At 47.4% G+C, this 20,198-nt stretch overlaps 1 protein-coding gene across 9 annotated transcripts in view; it reads right to left on the bottom strand.

The window, feature by feature from the left end:
* The window catches only part of ARSG (arylsulfatase G), a 117,831-nt gene that overhangs the window by 20,222 nt on the left and 77,411 nt on the right, over nt 1–20,198 (bottom strand). For all 9 annotated transcript variants that reach the window (XR_002731578.1, XR_002731579.1, XR_002731580.1 and 6 more), the window contains 3 exons: nt 17,840–18,036; nt 15,970–16,050; nt 3,737–3,845 (listed from right to left, as the gene is read on the bottom strand). Coding sequence is in view for 6 of the 9 variants with exons in the window: in XM_023211968.2 (XP_023067736.1) it covers nt 3,737–3,845; nt 15,970–16,050; nt 17,840–18,036 (387 nt within the window). In the remaining 3 variants the exon portion in view is untranslated. The remainder of the gene's footprint in view (nt 1–3,736; nt 3,846–15,969; nt 16,051–17,839; nt 18,037–20,198) is intronic.

Here is a 20,198-nt window from a genome sequence, read left to right as displayed (position 1 = left end):
TTTTTTGAGACAGAATCTTACTCTGTTACCCAGGCTGGAGTGCAGTGGCGTGACCTCAGCTCAATGCAACCTCCGCCTCTTGGGTTCAAGCAATTCTCCTGCCTCAGCCTCCTGAGTAGCTGGGATTACAGGCACGGGCCACCACACCAGGCTAATTTTTGTATTTTTAGTGGACACGGGGTTTCACCATGTTGGTCAGGCTGGTCTCGAACTCCTTACCTCGTGATCCGCCCTCCTCGGCCTCCCAAAGTGCTGGGATTACAGGCGTGAGCCTCCGCGCCCGGCCTTAGCTGTTTTCCAAATGAGACTGTTTCAAGTCCTTTTTGACATTTTGGTCCCCTCATACTTGCCCCAGTTCATCTCTGAAGGATGGATCCTCATTCAGAGCAGAGATGGGGTCTCCCAGCTCAGAGCAGGCCCTTCCCCTTCTTGTATATGGCTAAGAGAGCTTCCGCTAAGCCGTAGTTCTCAGCCAGAGTGAGTTCATCCTCCCCGGGGACATTTGGCACTGTCTGGAAACGTTTTAATTGTACAACTTAGGGGGTGGGGTGGGGATACGATTGGCATCTAATGGGTAGAAGTCAGGGCTGCTGCTAAACATCCTATAATGCACACAGGACAGTGCTCCAAAACAAAGAGCAATCCAGTCCAAAATCTCAACCACGCCACAGTTGGGAAAGCCTGCATCACAGTTGTAGGTTAAAACTACTGCAACTTTTTCACATGTGCTGCCAAAGCCCTGCCCTCCTGAAGGTAAGGTAGCCCCTAAAGAAAGAGCTTTCTGTCTGGTCTGCTCATGACTGCCACCTCCCCAGCCTCTGGAGTAATGATCGACCCATAGTTGGACATGGCAATAAATATCTGTGGAATAAATGCCTCTTCCCCATTCTGTACTTGTGTCTGTAGAGGCGGGTCATGTGCAAAGTCCTTCTTTCATCTTATGACATCACCCGGCTGCACACCGATATTAACATTGGTTATCTCTAAAACCAATGGGATCCATGTGAATGGATCCCCCACCGCCTCTCCCACACATTCTCTTTTACTTTTCTGTATTCATATTTATATCAACCTGACCACTCTCTGATGCTCATAATTCCTCAGGGCCTCAAGGATATAGGTTTAAGGGACTCTGGCTTTAGCTCTTAGTGGCTTAAGGGAGTTATCTCTGATCTGGAAGATGTATATTCCTCAAGCAACAGAATGAGAGTAGGTGATATGCAGTCGGGGCGGGGGATGGGGGAGTGCTGGGCCGGGCTCCCAACAGCATGAAGCTTTAGCATCAATGTCTTGAATTTGGATCATGCTACCATTCTCTGTCGAGCTGACCCTGAGGTGTCAAGGGAAACAGAGACACACACACAGCCTGCCCAGGCAGTAAGGAAATTCCGTCCAAATTTGCTTAACATGGATTCACATGGGAAACAGCAAGAGGGTAAATCTATAGAGGTAAAACTGACTGGCTGAAATCCAGCCTAATTTAACACCAAAAACTAGCCTTGGCTGGGTGTGATAGCTCATGCCTGTAATCCCAATGCTTTGGGAGGCTCAGGAGGGAGGAGTGCTTGGAACCAGGAATTCCACACCAGCCTGACCAACATTAAGAGACCCCGTCCCTACAAAAAATTTAAAAATTAGCCAGACAGAGTGGCGCATGCCTGTAGTCCCAGCTACTCGGGAGGCTGAGATGGGAGGATTACACGAACCCAGGAGTTCAAGGCTGCAGTGAGCTCTGATCTCGGCACTGCACTTCAGCCTGAGCGACAGAGTGAGACTCTGTCTCTTAAAAAAATATAATAAATAAAATGTATATGTATGTGTGTGTGTGATACACTATATATTAGGATGGTGTGAAAGTCATTGCGGTTTTTGCTACTAAAAGTAATGGCAAAAACCGCAATGACTTTTGCACCAACCTAATGTGTCTCCTAGGAGGTGCCGATATGGTGTATTGATATTGTCCTGGTACAATTCCAGGGGCCCTCAGGCAGACACTGCCTTGTACCAAGAACTCGCTGCCTTGGGTCACCAAACCATCCCCTCAGTCAGCTGTCTCCTCTAAGACCCTACATTATCAACGAGATGAGACAGTTTTATCATGGTTGACTGTAGATGCAAACACCATTCTCCAATGAGAAGACGCTGCTTGGCTTTCTGTGATGCAACTTGAGAGACGGCTGAGTTACTTGTGCAGCCCAGCCCGTGAACACTTGGCCCCTCTCGATAAGCACTTTGACTACATCAAGTCAGCCCTATAAAAAGCAGCCTGCCTGGCCCTTTTCCCAGGCAGCCTGACATCACAGATTCCAGGCTCTGCTATTGTTGTCACACCTGCTGGTGCCCGCTGACAGCACGCTGCCCCCTCCTGACTGTACAGGGCTGACCTGGAATTCCTGGGGGCCCCACAGGCTGCCAGGGGTGACGCCCACCCACCCCATACTTTGGCCCTCAGAGCTGTTTACCCTTTTCCCCCAGACTTTGAGTCTCTCCCCTCCTCCCCATTGGATCTCGGAAAGTCAGAGGGTGCCAAGAAAGCTTGCCTGCCTCTACTCAGCTGTGTTCTTTATGCCAGGACTCACTGGGCTAATTGCAAAGAACCTCTGGAATTAGGAAATTGGTCTTTAACCAGCAGTTTTCTGAGCACATGAATGAGCACGGGGTTCTACGGAGGGTCCCCCTTGTTAGTGAACACAGGGCAGAACCACAGAGAGGAAGGCCCTCTCTGAATTCGTGAAATGTCCCCAGGATAAGTCATAGTTCCATAGCTGGGAAGACATTGCTTTCACATAGACGCTGCACAGCCAAGCTCTTTGCCATGGAGATGGCCTCCTGGATCTGCCTTAATGCGGGGATGAGAGTCATGGTGAGATATCACAGTTACCTGATGTGATGGGTCTGCAGTGAGCTATGCAGTGAGCTTCCTTCTAATAAAGGAAGCACCCAGACACTTAGCCCACTGAGAAGCTTCACGGCCAGAGGCAGGAGGAATGTCTTCACCTAAGGATGCATTCTTTCCGTAATGGCCCAGAGGGGCCACCTTTCTTCTCCACCCTCCTCCAGGGGAAGTGGACATCTGGACTCCTTTCTTGGGGCCATCGAATCGCTAGAGACTAGCTGGCTTCTCACAGCCACCCCTAAGACACCCGCCTTCACCCCAAGGATGGAATAATCAGGGCTCAAAAGATCTGTTGCCTCAGTCAGCTTGGCCCAGGCTTAGAGGGGAGATGCTGCTGTTGCCACCTTTTCTGCGACTTTCTCTCCAGCAGACACAGCCAGGACCCAATGCTGATGTACGTGAAACCAACCAATCCCTTCTTCACTCAGGCATTATTCCCAGAAGATGGCTCGAGTCCCACTTCACTGTTTCTCCCTCCCCTCCCCTCCTCTCCCCTCCTCTCCCCTCCCTTCTCTTCTCTTCTTTTCCCTTCTTTTTAGAGACAGGGTCTTGCTATGTTGACCAGGGTAGTCTCAAACTCCTGGCCTCGGCAATCCTCCTGCCTCAGCCTCCCAAAGTGCTAGGATTATAGAAGTGAGCCCCCACGCGTGGCCCCACTTCACTATTACTTTCATCATTTCTGCAATCAGTCTTGGAAGTGTCTCGGAACACCTGGAAAAGGCAAGTGGTGAATGACCTTCCTGAGGCCTCTAGCCACCCATGCCTCCATCTAGCCACCCATGCCTCCATGACTTTTCTTGCTCTGGGCCTCGACATCTCAAGGTAGTTTGGGTCTCATACCTTAACAAGGCAGTGCTGGTGACATTAACTGGAACTCTGCCAGGCCAGTAAGCCAGTGCCGGGACCCGATGCCCTCCTTCCCAGGTCGTCTGCTTGGCTGGACTTCCCCCTGTGAGAGGAGGGGAGCAGCTGGTTCATCCATGGTGATAACTCCGGATTTCTTTTCAGCTAAGAGTTAGTCTCTGGGAGAACCCCTTTCTGAGTTTCCAATAACCCCAACAAAGGAATGACTTTTTTGGTAACTAGCTATTTCCCTCAACTAGCTAGTGTCTTTCAATATATGCTTTTTATTTTACTGGACTTCAGATGTAAAACGTTGCCTCACTCTACTGAATCACCTCATTTTATTTTCTTCATGAGACCTTCCCCACTGTAAATTATTTTTTTCATTTATTGATTTGCATGTTGTGTGTCTCAACACCATGAGACTTCATCAGTCTCATGCACCTAAGACATAGTGGGGCTTAACGAATCTTTGTTGAGTGAGTGAATTTCTCTTCCTCGTGATCATAATGTGACTGTCTGTTTAGGATGAAGAAATACAACTATTAAAGAAGAGAAAAAGAAGGAAACTTCTGCAGCTATTTGATCTGCTCAACATCCAAGAACCGATCTGGCATGGATTTTATGGCTTTATTTTGTTTTGCTTTGCTTTGTTTTTCCTTGAATTAATGAGTTGTTCTGATGTTATGGAGACAGTGTCAGTAATAGCTCCAACCTCTTGCCTCCTGGGGGAGGTAAGAACCAACGATGTGCAATCTATGAATTTCCACTTTGGTTATTAAAGGAATTATTTTTGTACCCATTAAGTCAAAAGCGACCACCAGTATAATGATGGCTAGCGGGCTGGAAGAGATGAGGTCATGTTTGATGGAAACATCCTGAATACATGTTGGGTTGCATGAACCACGGCCATCCCACCACCCCCACACACACCCCACCCTCATCCTGGTTGAGCCAAGGGCCAAGGATCCCACAAAGTTAGCGTGTGCACGGCCTTTCCAACGCAAGTGCTGTGTGTGGCTGACACACACTGTGGTCATGCAATTTCCCTTTGTTTGGCTGGTGTGAATAATAAAAGCAATTATGTGGGGAGGAGCGTGGGGAGGAACAAGATGAAGGCTTCTGTCGCCCTGTACTAGCACTGCTGCAAACGGAACCTTTGATGTCCCTGGCCCAGCACACCACACGGGAAATGCTCAGCATTCTTAGGACTTTTTCATAACCAGCTTTGGAGTCCCTCAAGTTTTGAAGTAAGAAACAAAACACAAAATAACTTACGTCCTATGGACTGTTTACGTTTAAGGGTGTGGGGTTCAAAAATCCAACTGGGGTCTCTGCAGGCTGAGTGAGACGCTCTTTGATCTAGCCCAGCATTTCTCAAATACATCCTTCCTATCGAGAGCCACGTCTCCCATAAATACATATAGCTTCCTCCAATTTATTCACGCACTTGGAACAAAGAATCCAGAACTCCAGCAAGCATAAAACGCATTTCCACGTGGCTTTGGAATGTATGACTTATGCTTCAGCTTAGGGCCAAAGAGCAGGGAGGAAGCATCCGCTCAAAGCCATGTGCTGGGGCTTCGTGGACATTTCCACCCCCATGGGGGCATCTTTGTGGACGCTTGGGGTATGGGTGGGTGAAAACGGGGAGTCTGTTTATCTGCATGTCCATGGTGTACAATATTCAAATAGTCTTGCTTAACCTTTGAGGCCAGATGCTAAGGAAGGATCAAGGCTGTAGTTCCAGGAAACAAGCCATTAGCTGTCTTGGTCCAGCAGAAGGCACTGGGGTGGGCAATGGCACCAGAGTTGAACACAGGATTTGGTCTCTGCCTCCAGGATGTTTCCAGAAGGGTAAACTGATCTTTAATTCATAAATTTGCTCATCGGTCTTCACCACTAGGGATTCTTCTCGTTTGCCACAACCTTTTGTTTTGCTCTCTTGTAGCTGACTGGCTTTCCTAATACGCTCTTCAGAGAAAAACATTTCAATGTGCTTGTCTTATTTCGGCAAAGGATTGAAAGCTGGAGGGGTTTGGAGGAATCCAGCTGGTTATAAAACAGGTGTAGTCAACAAAGCAGACAATCTCCTTGCAAAAGACTCAGGAATTAGGAGAAAGAAAAAGACTGGCTGAGAGAAGTCCCTTAGTGTGGTCACTTAAGGAGCAATCCCATCTTTCTGTTGTAGAGACTAGTCGGCTAGGGCAGGCTACACCCTGGGTTCTGGCTCTAACAGGAAGACACAATTATATATGCCAGCCATGCAAATGATCACAGGCCCACAGATCTTGTATTCTAAAGGGATTCGTCTTAAAAGGGTCTAGAGTGTGAACAAGCAATTCTTAAATATTTACGTATCACCCACAACGCAGATACTGTCTTGCTATAAATTCCAATTTCTCACTGGTACTTCTAGGAGTGGACAAAACTTACAAAGATTTGACTAGCATTCTGTCAGCCCCTGGGGTTGTATAGTCTAATTATGAGATGCATATGCTTGTATCAAACAGGCGTGTTGTGTTTCATCTGCACCAGCAAAGGCTGAATTCTAAGGTAGCTACTCCTAATCCCCCAATATTCTTCAGTAATACCTGCTCCCACTAATGGGTAGTTATTCTAAATTAAACATAATATGAATAACAACAACAATAGCGTCTCCTATTTATTGAGCCCTTACTAAGTACCAAGTTAAGTGCTCCTCAGCATAAAGATACATGCTTCCTGGTATTATCTCATTGAATCCTTATGACACCCTCTCAAGTTAGCCACTATGGGGAAACCAAAGCTCAGAGAGGCTAAGTAATTTGCCCCCAAGTCACATGGCTAGAAAACGATAGAGCCGGCTGGGCGCAGTGGCTCACGCCTGTAATCCCAGCACTTTGGGAGGCTGAGGCGGACGGATCACGAGGTCAGGAGTTCGAGACCAGCCTGACCAATATGGTGAAACCCCATCTCTAGTAAAAATACAAAAATTAGCCAGCCATCGTGGCACATGCCTGTAATCCCAGCTACTTAGGAGGCTGAGGCAGGAGAATCACTTGAACCCGGGAGGCAGAGGTTGCAGTGAGCCAAAATTGAGCCACTTCACTCCAGCCTGGGTGGCAGAGTGAGACTCTGTCTAAAAAAAAAAAAAGAAAGAAAGAAGATGATAGAGTCAAGATCTGAATGCCGGTCTGACTACACAGCCAGCACCCTCACTCACTAAACCTAGGGCAGTGGTTCCCATTTTGGGTATGTATCAGAATCACTGGGGAGCTTTTAAAAAATACTCACGCCAAAGTCTCTTTCCCAGAGACTGATTTAATCGGCCTGCAGTGAGGCTCTGACATCAATATCTTCTAAACCTCTCCTGGGGCTTTAGTGTGGAGACCACCCATTCCCAGGGAAGGAGGGCAAGGGGCAAGATAGGGAAGAGAACACAGCACAGTTCAAAGTTAAATGTAGCTAATGGTCATCGTCACCGCAGGCTTTCTGTTGCCCACGCCTTTATACCTCTATGCCATAGCATCATAAATATGACCTTATAAGTCATAGTAAGTAAGAACAATAGATAATCCATAAATGAAACTTCTAATCACTTTTCAATTTCAAACACTATTCATTCATTTAGATAAGCTTCCATACTTTGATCGGGCACTGGCGCATTAAAAGTGTTAGTTGCCTTCGGCTTTCTGTCGAGAAATGCATGTCTTATGGCCATGAGAATGCATTTCTATGCACTCATGGTTACTTATGACTCTAATTAAAGCAGAGCCTCTTACTTAAAGCAATAAATATTTAGCCACAGCAACCAAAATATAAACAAAACCATGATTCATGAATTTGCTTATTTGTGCTTCTCTGGTTACGGAAGTGAAGTGGTATTTTATGATGCATCGAGACAGGGGCAGGCCGAGGAAGACTCACCACTGCCCACGCGGAGGAATAGTGGTCTTTCTTGGCTGGGACCCAAGGGCCATGTTTCACTGAGTCAGAAAGGCAAGGCAGCAAACAAGGAAATTCACAAAATTCTCCATACAGAAGAATCACCACAAGAGATCTCATCTAAGATACAGATTTCTGGGTCCTATCCCCAGGAATTCTAATTTAATAAGTCCGGGGTGGGGCTCTGATTCTAGGTAATTCTGATGTCAGTGGTCTGAAAACCAGAGCTGAAGAAGTATTCAAGGAATAATTAGGACGATGCCTTTGGGGGCAGGCAGGTCTCCAGTGGCACCCCTGCCAACCAAGTGGCCTTGGGCAGAATTTACAACCTCCCTCAGTCTCAATCACCTCAGCCAGGAAGCAGGGAAATGATTGTACAGTTGACCCTTGAATAACACAAGAGTTAGGGCACTGACTCCCGCGCAGTTGAAAATCTGGGCATAACCTTTGACTCTTCCAAAATTTAACTACTGATAGCCTTATGTTGACCAGGAAGCCATACCAATAACATAAACATTCAATTAAGACATATTTAGTATGTTATATGTATTATATACTGTAGACTTACAATAAAGTGAGCTAGAGAAAAGAAAATGTTAGTAAGAAAATCCTGGCCAGGCACAGTCACTCACAACTGTAATCCTAGCACTTCAGGAGGCCAAGGCAGGAGGATGGCTTGGGCCCAGGAGTCCGAGACCAGACTGGGCAATGTAGTGAGACCCCCTGTCTCTACAAAATAAATAAATAAATAAATAATTAGCTAAGTGTGGTAGTCCCAGCTACTTGGGAGTCCTAGCTGGTAGTCCAAGCTACTTGGGAGGCTGAGGTGGGAGGATTGCCTGAGCCCAGGAGGTTGAGGCAGTAGTGAGCTCTGATTAGATCACTGCCCTCTAGCCTGGACAACACAGCAAGACTCTGTCAAAAAAGCAAAAGAGGAAAAGAAAAAAAGAAAGAAAGAAAGAGAGGGAGGGAGGGAGGGAGGGAGGAAGGAAGGGAAGAAAGAAGAAAAGAAAAGAGAAAAGGAAGGAAGGAAAGAAAGGAAGAAATAAGAAAAGAGAAAAGGAAGGAAGGAAAGAAGGAAGGAAGGAAGGAAGGAAGGAAGGAAAAGGAAGGAAGGAAGGAAAAATCCAATTAGACAAAAGACAAAATATATTTTCTATGCATTAAGTGGAAGTGGCTCATCATAAAGGGCTTCATCCTTGTTGTCTTCACGTAGAGTAAGCTAAGGAAGAGGAGGGGAAAGAGGAGAGGTTGGTCTTGCTGTCTCAGGGGTGGCAGCGGCAGAAGAAAATTCATGTATTAAGTGGACCCACGTAGTTCAAATCCGTGTCACTCAAGGGCCAACTGTATTTATCTCCTAGGGTTATGGGAACAGCTATATAAGATAGTGTACATAAAGCTTTAAGCAAGGTACTTTTGCATAATGCCTGCCAGAGAAGTGCCAACCAAATTACCTATAGGGAGAAAATAGCAGAGAGCACAACCTCCGACAGTTTGGTTTGGCATGCATGGTGTTTTTCTTTTAACTAATGCTGAGTGTCATTTGGCAGGGTCCTCTCTCCAGTTTATTGAATTCCTAACACTGCCCACGACTGACAAAAACAAACATTTGTTCCTTTGTATCACCTGCCTGGCCCACAAAGCCATTAGCATTTGTGACTGGGTAGCGTGCCTGTTCTGAGGAGTGCACATTCTAATAACCTTCTAAAGAAGCAGGCTCTCAGCCCAGCGCAGTGGCTCGCACTTGTACTACCAGCACTCTGGGAGGCCAATGCAAGGAAGATCATTTGAAGCCAGGAGTTCGAAACCAGCCTGAGCAATAAGCAAGACCCCTCTGCCCCATCTCTGTAAAAAAAAGAAAAAAGAAAAATTTAATGTTCCAGGCATGGTGGCTGTAGCCTCGGCTACTAGGGAGGCTGAAGCAGGAGAATTGCTTGAGCCCAGGAGGTCAAGGCTGCAGTGAGCCATGATCACACCACTGCACTGCAGCCCGGGCAACAGAGTGAGACCCTGTCTCTACAAAAATAAAATAAAGAAGCAGGCTTTGTTTCTAAATGTAGTATGTCCCCTTGCCAAGGATGCTTACAGCGTACTCGTTTTCTAGAAACACAGGGCAGCCTGGGACTCCGGCTGGCCTGGGGTGGCCCTGAGTATGGGATGAGGACATTCCACTAAGCCTGGTGGCCAAAGGCCCAGAAAGAGACACAGTTTGACTTCTGCTGGGTCTCCATCAGCAAGCCCAGTCCCCAGCCAGGGCCAACAGCCAGAGTCCCTTATCCCTCGCTCTCTCACCCCATGGCACCTCTGACTTTTCCCCGCCCCACCCCCTACCCCAAACGGGACAGAAGGCCCAGGATGCGGAGACTGCTTCCCAGTGGGAAAGATTATGCAACAACCTGATAGCATCAGATTACAAACAACCAAGGTCTCCTAGGAGCCTGGATGCCAAATTCAACAGAATGTTTCCTCATCACCAAGGGGGAGGAAGGAACAGTTCTGCTCTTCAAATAAAACAAGAAAAGATTTTCCAGACAGAGGAGCAGTCAGTTAGGGGAAAAACAAGGTGTTGGTTCTGTCCCGGGTAGGAAACAGATCTGGCACGGAGAAGGGAAGGCGGCTGCAGTGAGAGCCAGGCCTCCTGGACCAGGCTGCGGGCTCAGCGACAGCAGGGGTGACTAACTCGTGCCCTTCTTCTTCGGGAGAAGGCAGGGCTGCTTTGCTCTGCCTCCGCCCCAGTTCCGTGTCTCCTCGCCCCTGCAGGGCACAAGCCAAGTGGAGTATTCTCAGTCCACACGCACGGGGTGAAAAGACGACTCCAGGAGACGCTGCCTCATCCCATCAGCTGAGCGAGGCGGTTCAGCCAGGAAAGGAAAGGGAAGACAAGCAGGGGGGCCTGGGGGCCCTGAGAACAGGGGAAGACAGCGCGTGGCCTGACGCAGCAGCCTGGCTTCAGGGAGAAAGTTGCACGACTCCAGTACTGTTTGTCCTACTCCGTTGCGAAAACATTGACCGCCTTCTCTCATCTGCTCTCGAGTCTGGCCCCCGTACAGTGAGCCGTGCAGACATCCCACTGATGGGAAACTGGGTGAGGAGGAGCAGGTGGCCAGAGGGACCCCAGCCCCTTTGACTCACAGGACATGGCCACCTGCCGAGCAGGGAGCTGCCTGGCTTCCCAGAGCCTCAGCAGCATTCCAGGCAGAGAGGAAGACGGAGGCTGTGGCATAGTTAGTTGACAGGAAGCTGCTTTGGAGAATGAGGAAGAAGAAGTGTTTACCCCCAGGCTGACAGAGCAAGACTATATCCCTAAAATATGAATAAATGAATTAATTAAAGGATATAGGGTTTTCTTCTGGGGTGACAGAAGTGTTTTGGAACTAGACAGACGTGGTCGTCACACAACATAGGGAAGGTGCTAAGTGCTACTTAACTGAACAATTTAAAATGTTAATTTTATGTGATGTAAATTTCACCTCTATATTTAACATTAAATAATGTCCCTCCCGCTCTTAAAATCTTCCCATGGTTCCACATTTCCTTAGAATAAAAGCCAAACTGAAAAGATCGTTGAACGCTGGCCCCATCTCTCGCTATTCTCCTTGGTCGCCACAAACTCCAGACTCACAGACACAGGGGCAGCTCCAGGGAGCGGCTCCTACTCCCTGATGTTCCCACCTCTGCCCGGGCTGCTGCCCTCGCCCAGAGCCTCTTCTCCTGCCAATCCCTGGCTGTCTCCTACTCATTCTTCAAAACGCAAACCACCCCCAGGGAAGCCTATTTGCTACCCAATATGGTAGCCAGTAGCCACATATGGCTACTGAGACCTGGAAGTGTGGCTGGTGTGACCAAGGAATTGAATTTTAATTGACTTGTATTAATTTTAATTTAAATAGCCATATGTGGCTAGTGCCTGACATACTGGACTGTGTAGCTCTAGACAGGTGGTTCTCAAATTTTAACCTGCATTATCACCCAAAGGACTGGTTAAAACACAGATTCCTGGGACCCATCTCAAGTGTTTCTGATTCTTTTGGCCCAAGGGGAAGCCCTAAAATTTGTACTGTTAACAATTTCTCAGGTGGTGCTAATGATGCTGGTTGGGGAACCACACTTTGATAACCATTGGTCTAAAGTTGAAAGTTCTACACTCAGATGATTCTAGACTCATGGTCTAGATGTAGACGTTCTGGACTGGTGGTTCTCAAAGTTCGGTCCCTGGACCAGCCACATCAGCATCACCTAGGAGTGCCTTAGAAATGCAAAACCCCCATCGGCAACCCAGCCCTCTTGGGTCAGAACTGTATGTTAGCAAGATCCCCAGGGGACGGTCTGCACACTTTAATTTTAAAATCAAAGAAACACTGTTCTAGACTGTCATTCCTTGCGGTTGGGGCTTTGTTGATCTTTGTAGCACCAGCACTGAGCATAGTTCCTGGCACACAGTAGGTGCTCAATAAGAGGAAGAGAAAACAGTAGGTGCTCAACAAATGCTTGCAGGAAGAAGGAAGGAAAGGAGAGATGGAGGATGCCCAGCTAGTAAATCTATTTTTCTTTTTCTTTTTTCTTTTTTTGGACAGAGTCTCACTCTGTTGCCCAGGCTGGAGTGCAGTAGCGCAATCTCGGCTCACTGCAACCTCCTCCACCTCCCAGGTTCAAGCGATTCTCCTGCCTCAGCCACCCGAGTAGCTGGGATTACAGATGCCCGCCACCATACCTGGCCAATTTTCGTATTTTTAGTAGAGACGGGGTTTCATCGTGTTGGCCAGACTGGTCTTGAACTCCTGACCTCAAGCTATCTTCCTGCCTCAGCCTCCCAAAGTGCTAGGACTACAGGCATGAGCCACTGCACCTGGCCAGCTAGTAAATGTATTTCTCATCATTCCCTCAAAGAATGGGGTCCCAGTCCACATCCTTAAGCCTGACTCACTATTTCAAAACTGCCTCATAAAGGGAGAAGAGATCAATAAGGCAAGTCCTCAGATAGGAGATCAGCAGGTCAATTCTCCCCATGGACAAGCCACTTACTTATAGATCCTTTCCCCTACATCCATGGTCTCCACACCTTCTGGAATTTTATCCATGGGGCTTCTGACACCAGGCTATTCCAGGCTTTCTAACTGAACACTGAAGATGGCAGCCTGGCCCAAGGGTGTCCCAGGTACAGAAAGGAGGAATTGTAATCAGCTAATGAAACAAACCACTCCCAGTGTATGCTGTATTTCTCTAGGCTCTTGTTTCTTGACACACCTCCATCCACCTCCAGTCCTCCTTAGCATCTTCTCTTGACCCAACTCTCCAGAAATCACAACTAAATCACAGCATTTTTTAACTAAGAGGACCAAAAAGATCTATGCATACAGAGAGAGAAAGAGAGAGAGTGAGAATGAGAAACACCAATACTCAAAGAAATAAAATAGTCTGGTCACTGAGAAGGTTAGTGGGAGGTGGTACTCAGCTCTCCTGACCTCTGACTCAAATTTCCAGACACAAGTTATGGCCACAGTCCAGCAGCCACTTGCTCCTAAAGTTCTCAAGATATCTGATCCAAGGGACATCAGGTTAAAATTGAAAAATAGGCCGGTCGCGGTGGCTCACACCTGTAATCCCAGCACTTTGGGAGCCCGAGGTGGGCGGATCACCTGAAGTCAGGAGTTCAATACCAGCCCTGACCAACATGGAGAAATCCCGTCTCAACTAAAAATACAAAATCAGCCAGGTGTGGTGGCGGGTGCCTGTAATCCCAGCTACTAGGGAGGCTGAGGCAGGAGAATCACTTGAACCCAGGAGGCAGAGGTTGTAGTGAGCCGAGATTGTGCCATTGCACTCTAGCCTGGGGAACAAGAGCGAAACTCCATCTCAAAAAAATAAAAATAAAAATGATAATGGCCGGGCATGGTGGCTCATGCCTGTAATCCCAGCACTTTGGGAGGCCAAGGCGGGTAGATCACTTGAGGTCAGGAATTCAAAACCAGCCTAGCCAACATGGTGAAACCCCATCTCTACTAAAAATACAAAAACAAAAACAAACAAACAAAAAATTAGCTGAGCGTGGTGGCACACACGTGTAATCCCAGCTACTTGGGAGGCTGAGGTAGGAGAATCGCTGGAGCCCAGCCAGAAGGTGGAGGTTGCAGTGAGCCAAGATCACGCCACTGCACTCCAGCCTGGGTGACAGAGTGAGACTCTGTCTCAAAAAAAAAAAAAAAATCAGCATTTGCTTCTCTGCACCAGAATCGAGGTGCACAATGCTTCAGTTTCTAGGTAACTACAATTATCCTGCCAGACTAATATGATGAGGGGAGTGCCAGTGGAGACCACCTGGAGACAGCTGAGGGCCATAGGTCAGGATTGAGTTTGACAACAGGGAAAACAGCCTGATATGGTTTGGCTCTGTGTCCCCACCCAAATCTCACGACGAATTGTAATCCCCAGTGTTGGAGGAGGGGCCTGGTGGAAGGCGACTGGGTCATGAGAGCGGATTTCCCCTTTGCTGTTCACACAATGGTGAGTGAATTCTCATTAGCCTTGGCTGTTTAAAAGTGAGTGGCGCGTTCCCCTTCACTCTCTTCCTCCTGCTCCAAACATGTAGGACATACACGCTTCCCCTTCGCCTTCTGCCATGATTGTAAGTTTCCTGAGGCCTCCCTAGCTATGCTTCCTGTACAGCCTGCGGAACTGTGAGTCAATTAAACTTCTTTTCTTTATTAATGACCCTGTCTCAGGGAGTTCTTTATAGCAATGTGAGTTTATTTTTTCTCTTAGAGTACTGGTGTTTTGATTGATAGATAGATAGATAGATAGATAGATAGATAGATAGATAGACAGACAGATAGATAGATGACAGATAGATAGACAGATAGATAGAACAGGCAGGCAGACAGACAGACAGACCTTTTTGGTTCCCTCTAATTCAAGAATGGTGCGATTGTGTGTATTAGTCTGTGGAAGAATACACAGTCCCAGATCTAAAATTCTGCCTTACACATTCCTCAATGGGAGTAATCTTGCCAGGCCCACCTCCGAACCCCTTGGACACAAATACCTCCTAAACGTTTAATTTATATGAAACAAACAATACTGGTTTATTGTAGAGGTAAATTCACCCCTTCAACTCTCCCTCTGCTGCCCAGAGGTAATTACTGCTAATGTTTTGTTACCCTTTATTGATTTCAAGACTTTTTTGAGTCTACATATGATTATTTTTTATACAATAAAATCATATTTTACATATTGTTCCATATTGGAATCTGTTTTATTCATTAAAAAATATCTCATATAAATGTTTCCAAGTCAATAAATATGAATTATTTTAGTGGTTCTTTGTTATTCCCTTTAATGGAGGTATAATAATTTCTTTAAGCACTATCTTCTTACTAGATACTTGGGTTATGTCCAACTATGAAAAAAAATTCACTGCAATAAGCATCCTTTTTTGTATGTCATTGAGCATGTGCCTAATTATTTCCTTAAGACAAACTCTTACAGGAGGAATTGATGCATCAAAATATATGCGTATTTTTCAAGCATTTGGTCCATATGTCAAATTGTCCCTGGCATGGCTGCACTCTCAGAAAGTGAGGTCCTTGTGGGAAAGCTCTCCCAGAGCAGATGGGAACTGAGCTGGAAGTTGAAAGATGTTGAAATAGAGACAGAGGCAGCTGTGAGAAGCAGTATGGTACAGCAGGGCGAGCACCAACTTTAATTTCAATGGAAAACCTGGCTCCCTCCTCACAAACTGTGTGACATGGGCCAATTACTTACCCTCTCTGAGCCTCTCTCTTTCTTCATCTGTAAATGGAGCTATGACTGCCACCCTCTTACTATTGTAAGAACTGGAAACAATGTACATTAAAAACCTTGCACCATTGTGCACTAAATATTTTTTGAATGGATGAAATAAGTTAATGGTTGGATGGATGGATGGATGGATGGATGGATGGATGGATGGATGAATGAATTTTTAAAAAAGAAGGAGGAAGAGCAAGGGAACGGGATGAAAGTAAAGACAAAGCACATTTGTTGGAATGTTCATAGACTGGCTTGTTGGGTGGAGGGCTGGTCGCCTTTGGGAAGTTCTAGGAGGAAAGGAGAGACAGGGATGGTCCAAACTGAGCAGTCGTTTCCTCCATCACAACTTGCTCCTTCTTCTCTGGGTGCTGGTGGCTGGTGAGCAAATGTGTCCCTGTTTCACGATGATGACCCTAAGGCCCAGATATAAGTTGTTCCCCACCCAGAGGCAGAATCCCACACCCCAGCCTGGCCTCAGCATTGCAGTGGGATCCACTGACCCCAGCCGAGCCTCTTACCTCGACGAGTTTGCCACACTCCAGTGAAGGCACCCACACTGCCCGCTAGCTCACACTTCTGAGCCCATGGGCCATTGTCTCCTAGAAACCAGAAAAAGCATAATGGTCACCAGGCTGGTTGGACACTTTCGCTGACCCTCCCACTCTAGCCCTATCTCCCTGTGCAGAGCAGGAACTAGATAGAAAAAGGACTTTTAAAGACAAACATGGGCCTGGTGCAGTGGCTCACACCTGTAATCCCAGCACTTTGGGAGGCGGAGGCAAGCAGATCACTTGAGGTCAGGAGTCCCAGACCAGCCTGGCCGACATGGTGAAACCCCTTCTCTACTAAAAATACAAAAATTAGCCGGGTGTGGTAACGGGCACCTACAATCCCAGCCACTCTGGAGGTTGAGGTACAAAAAACGCTTGAACCCAGGAGGCGGAGGCTGCAGTGAGCTGAGATCCGGCCACTGCATTCCAGCCTGGGTGACAGAGCGAGACTCCATCTCAAAAAATAAGTAAAAAGAAAGAAAAGAAAAGAAAAGAAAAGAAAAAGAAAGAAAGAAAGGAAAAGAAAGGAAAGAAAGGAAAGAAAGAAAGAAAAGAAAGAAAGACAAATATGATTCCCACTCATGAAGAACAACCTTTGATATGAGGCCTGTCTCTACGGGGCTTTCAGAGACAAGTGGCATTTTCTGCCCCAACCCAGCCCCATCGTGAGCCTCTTGCCTTCCTTGCCTTTCCTCCTCTTCCTTCCTCTTTCCTCCCTTGCCTTTCTGTAAGTTTTCAGCAATCTCATTGCCACCATCATCAGCCTCAGTCCAGCGACTGTTTATTGAGCATCTGTTATGCACCCAGTGTTTCACATACATCATCTCATAATCCTCCAACATGCTATGGAGTAGATTCTGTTATTAGCTTAATTTTGCAGATGAGGAAAAGGAGGCTTGGAGAGATTAAGGGAATTCCCTCAGTAGTAGAATACAGATTCAAATCCTATAGGAGTTTATAACACCTTCGCTGCACGGTAGAGAGTATCGGTCTCTACTTGACCTGAAAGCAGTGCTTTTTTTTTTTTTTTTTTTTTTTTTTTTGAGACAGAGTCTTGCTCTGTCGCCCAGGCTGGAGTACAGTGACACGATCTCAGCTCACTGCAACCTCTGCCTTCCAGGTTTAAGCGATTCTCCTGCCTCAGCCTCCCGAGTAGCTGGGACTACAGGCATGTGCCAATATGCCCAGATAATTTTTGTATTTTTAGTAGAGACAGGGTTTTGCTATGTTGGCCAGGCTGGTCTCAAACTCCTGACCTCAGGTGATCCACCTTCCTCAGCCTCCCAAAGTGCTGGGATTATAGGTGTGAGCCACCACACCTGGCCGAAAGCAGTGCTTTTAACCTCTGTGGTCACTCCAGACAGAAACCTAAAACACACAATGCATGTATGAGGCCTTTAAAGAGGCCACCAGTTCAGCTCACTAAGGCCACTCAGCCAAAAGATATGACACGGGGAGTGGCAGCAAGCGGAATCTTTGGGACCAGGGAAGACGGAGAAGAGGGAAATCTCAGAACTGCACAAGGACAACACAGGCTCACAATGTCAATGTCATTCAATGGCAATTAAGAGCAATACCCAGATAGCCTGAATCAACACACAAGGGGCCAGCAAGGTGCCTGCTCTGTGTGTGCAAACCTTCCCAGGGACTTGGCCTTGGAGGCCCCAGTGGACAGGTGCTCAGCATTCAGGCCAGCAAGCCTTATCTGGGCCTCAAGTTCAAAGCAAGCCCCCTGACCTATGAAAGGGGATCACAAGGCCAGACTCTGCTCTTCACAGGTAATGTGCAAGTGTATCTATTAAATGGCAGTTAGGCTGGCTGGCTTTTATCACTTTACCTGTAAACCAGAGGAATGTGTTGTCCTTCGCTGTGTGGTCAACTTTGTCCTTGATCCGGCCAACCAGACTGTCCATCTCCCGGAGCCCTGCACCATACAGCCTTCTGCCCCGTGGGGCTGCTGGTAGCTGAGTCACAGGTAAGGGCACGTGCATGTGGGCCAGAGCCACATACAGCAGGAAGGGCCTCCCGCTGGTGCTGAAACAGGAGAACCAAGAGGTGACTTTTCAGAAGGCTCTCCTGGCTCGTCTGGTGCCTCAGGGATCCTCCCTTTCCTCCAGGAAACTCCCCAAAGCTCCTTCTGCCCCATAGGCTCAGGAAGGACACATTTATCCATAACCTTCCAAGGAAATGTGAAAGCAATCCGGTGAGCCGATTAAAAATGAGAATTGTAATAATAGTTACTATCCCTTATCATTTACTGAGAGCTTGTTATATAGGACTCACATTGTCTAGGTTCATCCTCATCATAGCCTCGTTTTTCAGATGAAGAATCAGAAGCTTAGAGATTAAAGGACTTGCCCAGGGTATGCAATTAGTTACGTGTCCCAATCTTGCTCTTAACTGCCACGCTGTAAAGTCTAAGGCATACACACACACACACACACACACACACCTTTACATTTTATTTTGCAGCATCCAAACTATCCTGTCCATTCTCAGCTTCCCTCCCTCCCTCCCTCCTTCCCTTTCCTTCCTTCCTTCCTTCCTTCCTTCCTTTCTTTCTTTTTTCTCTTTCTTCTTCTTGTTTTTTAGACAGAGTCTCACTCTTGTCGCCCAGGCTGGAGTGCAGTGGTGCAATATTGTCACACTGCAACCTACGCCTCCTGGATTCAAGCGATTCTCCTGCCTCAGCCTCCTGAGTAGCTGGGATTACAGGTGCACGCCACCACACCCGTCTAATTCTGTATTTTTAGGAGAGATGGGGTTTAGCTACGTTGGCCAGGTTGGTCTCAAACTCCTGACTTCAGGTGATCTGCCCTCCTCGGCCTCCCAAAGTGCTGGGATTACAGGTGTGAACCACTGTGCCTGGCCAGTCTTGTTCCTTTCTAAGAGATAAGTGGTTGTCTCGGGTTAATCACAGGAATTTCAAGGACACATATGACCACCGGGTAACATCTAGATCAGGGCTCTGTCAGAGGCCCTGTTGTTCTGCTGCCTCTGTAGTAATCCTGATCCCCCTGGAAAGTGCAGAATGAAAGGCTTGGAGGGAGCTGGGGTGGCCTCCAAGCAAAGGTCCCAGCCTTACTCCCAGCTAAGAGCAGCTGCAGAATCACAACGGTGGCAGGGACCTTCAGGGGCCCCTCTCCCACAGATCCATCCACGGGGGTCTTTCAAAGACACCAAGCAAGGGTACTGGGAGAGTACAGAATCAACAACATTCCAGTGGGGGGAGATGCAGGGCCCTTTCATACTTGTTCACCCAGAGATTCAGTTGGACCCAGGGGTCTCCTTAGCTCACCCTGGTTTACACCACCTCACAGACTTGCTCTATAGCCACCTGTGCCCTCAAACTCCCCTGCATCCTGGCTTCCAGGGTCTGCCGCCCGGGACTGTGCTTGCACTTAGTTCTCCTTGATAGGCATAAAACCTTGGACACAGGTCCCAAGACAGGGGCCTCTGCCTTCCCCATTTTAATTCACACTTTCTCTACAACATTGCTAGAGTTGTGCTGTTCAGGGCAGCAGCCACAAGTCACATGTAACTATTTAGATTTAAATTAATGAAAATTCAATCATATTAGAAGTTCCATGGCTCACACACTAGCACATGGGTGGACCTGGAAAATATTATGCTAAGTGAAATAATCCAGTCACCAAGAAGCAAATAACTGTATGATTCCACTTGTGTGAGGTACCCAGAACAGTCCAATTCAGAGAGAGAAGGCAGGATGGTGAGTGGCGGGGCACTAAGAAAAACTGGGCAGTTTATGTTTCATGGGTACAGTTTCAGCTAGAAAAAATGAAAAAGTTCTGAAGATGGATAGTGGTAATGGATGCAGAACAAAGTGAATGTTTAATGCCACAGAACTTTACATTTAAAATGGTTAAGATGGTAAAACTGCCGGGCGCGGTGGCTCAAGCCTGTAATCCCAGCACTTTGGGAGGCCGAGACGGGCGGATCACAAGGTCAGGAGATCGAGACCATCCTGCCTAACACGGTGAAACCCCGTCTCTACTAAAAAATACAAAAAAAAAAAAAAAAAAAAAAACAAAACTAGCTGGGCGAGGTGGCGGGCACCTGTAGTCCCAGCTACTCAGGAGGCTGAGGCAGGAGAATGGCGTAAACCCGGGAGGCGGAGCTTGCAGTGAACTGAGATCCGGCCACTGCACTCCAGCCTGGGTGACAGAGCGAGACTC

The sequence above is a fragment of the Piliocolobus tephrosceles genome, chromosome 16, assembly GCF_002776525.5.
Source record: "Piliocolobus tephrosceles isolate RC106 chromosome 16, ASM277652v3, whole genome shotgun sequence".
NCBI classification, from domain to species: Eukaryota; Metazoa; Chordata; class Mammalia; order Primates; family Cercopithecidae; genus Piliocolobus; species Piliocolobus tephrosceles.
The sequence above is the reverse complement of the archived record's forward strand: the minus strand, read 5'-3'. Positions and strand labels throughout refer to the sequence as shown.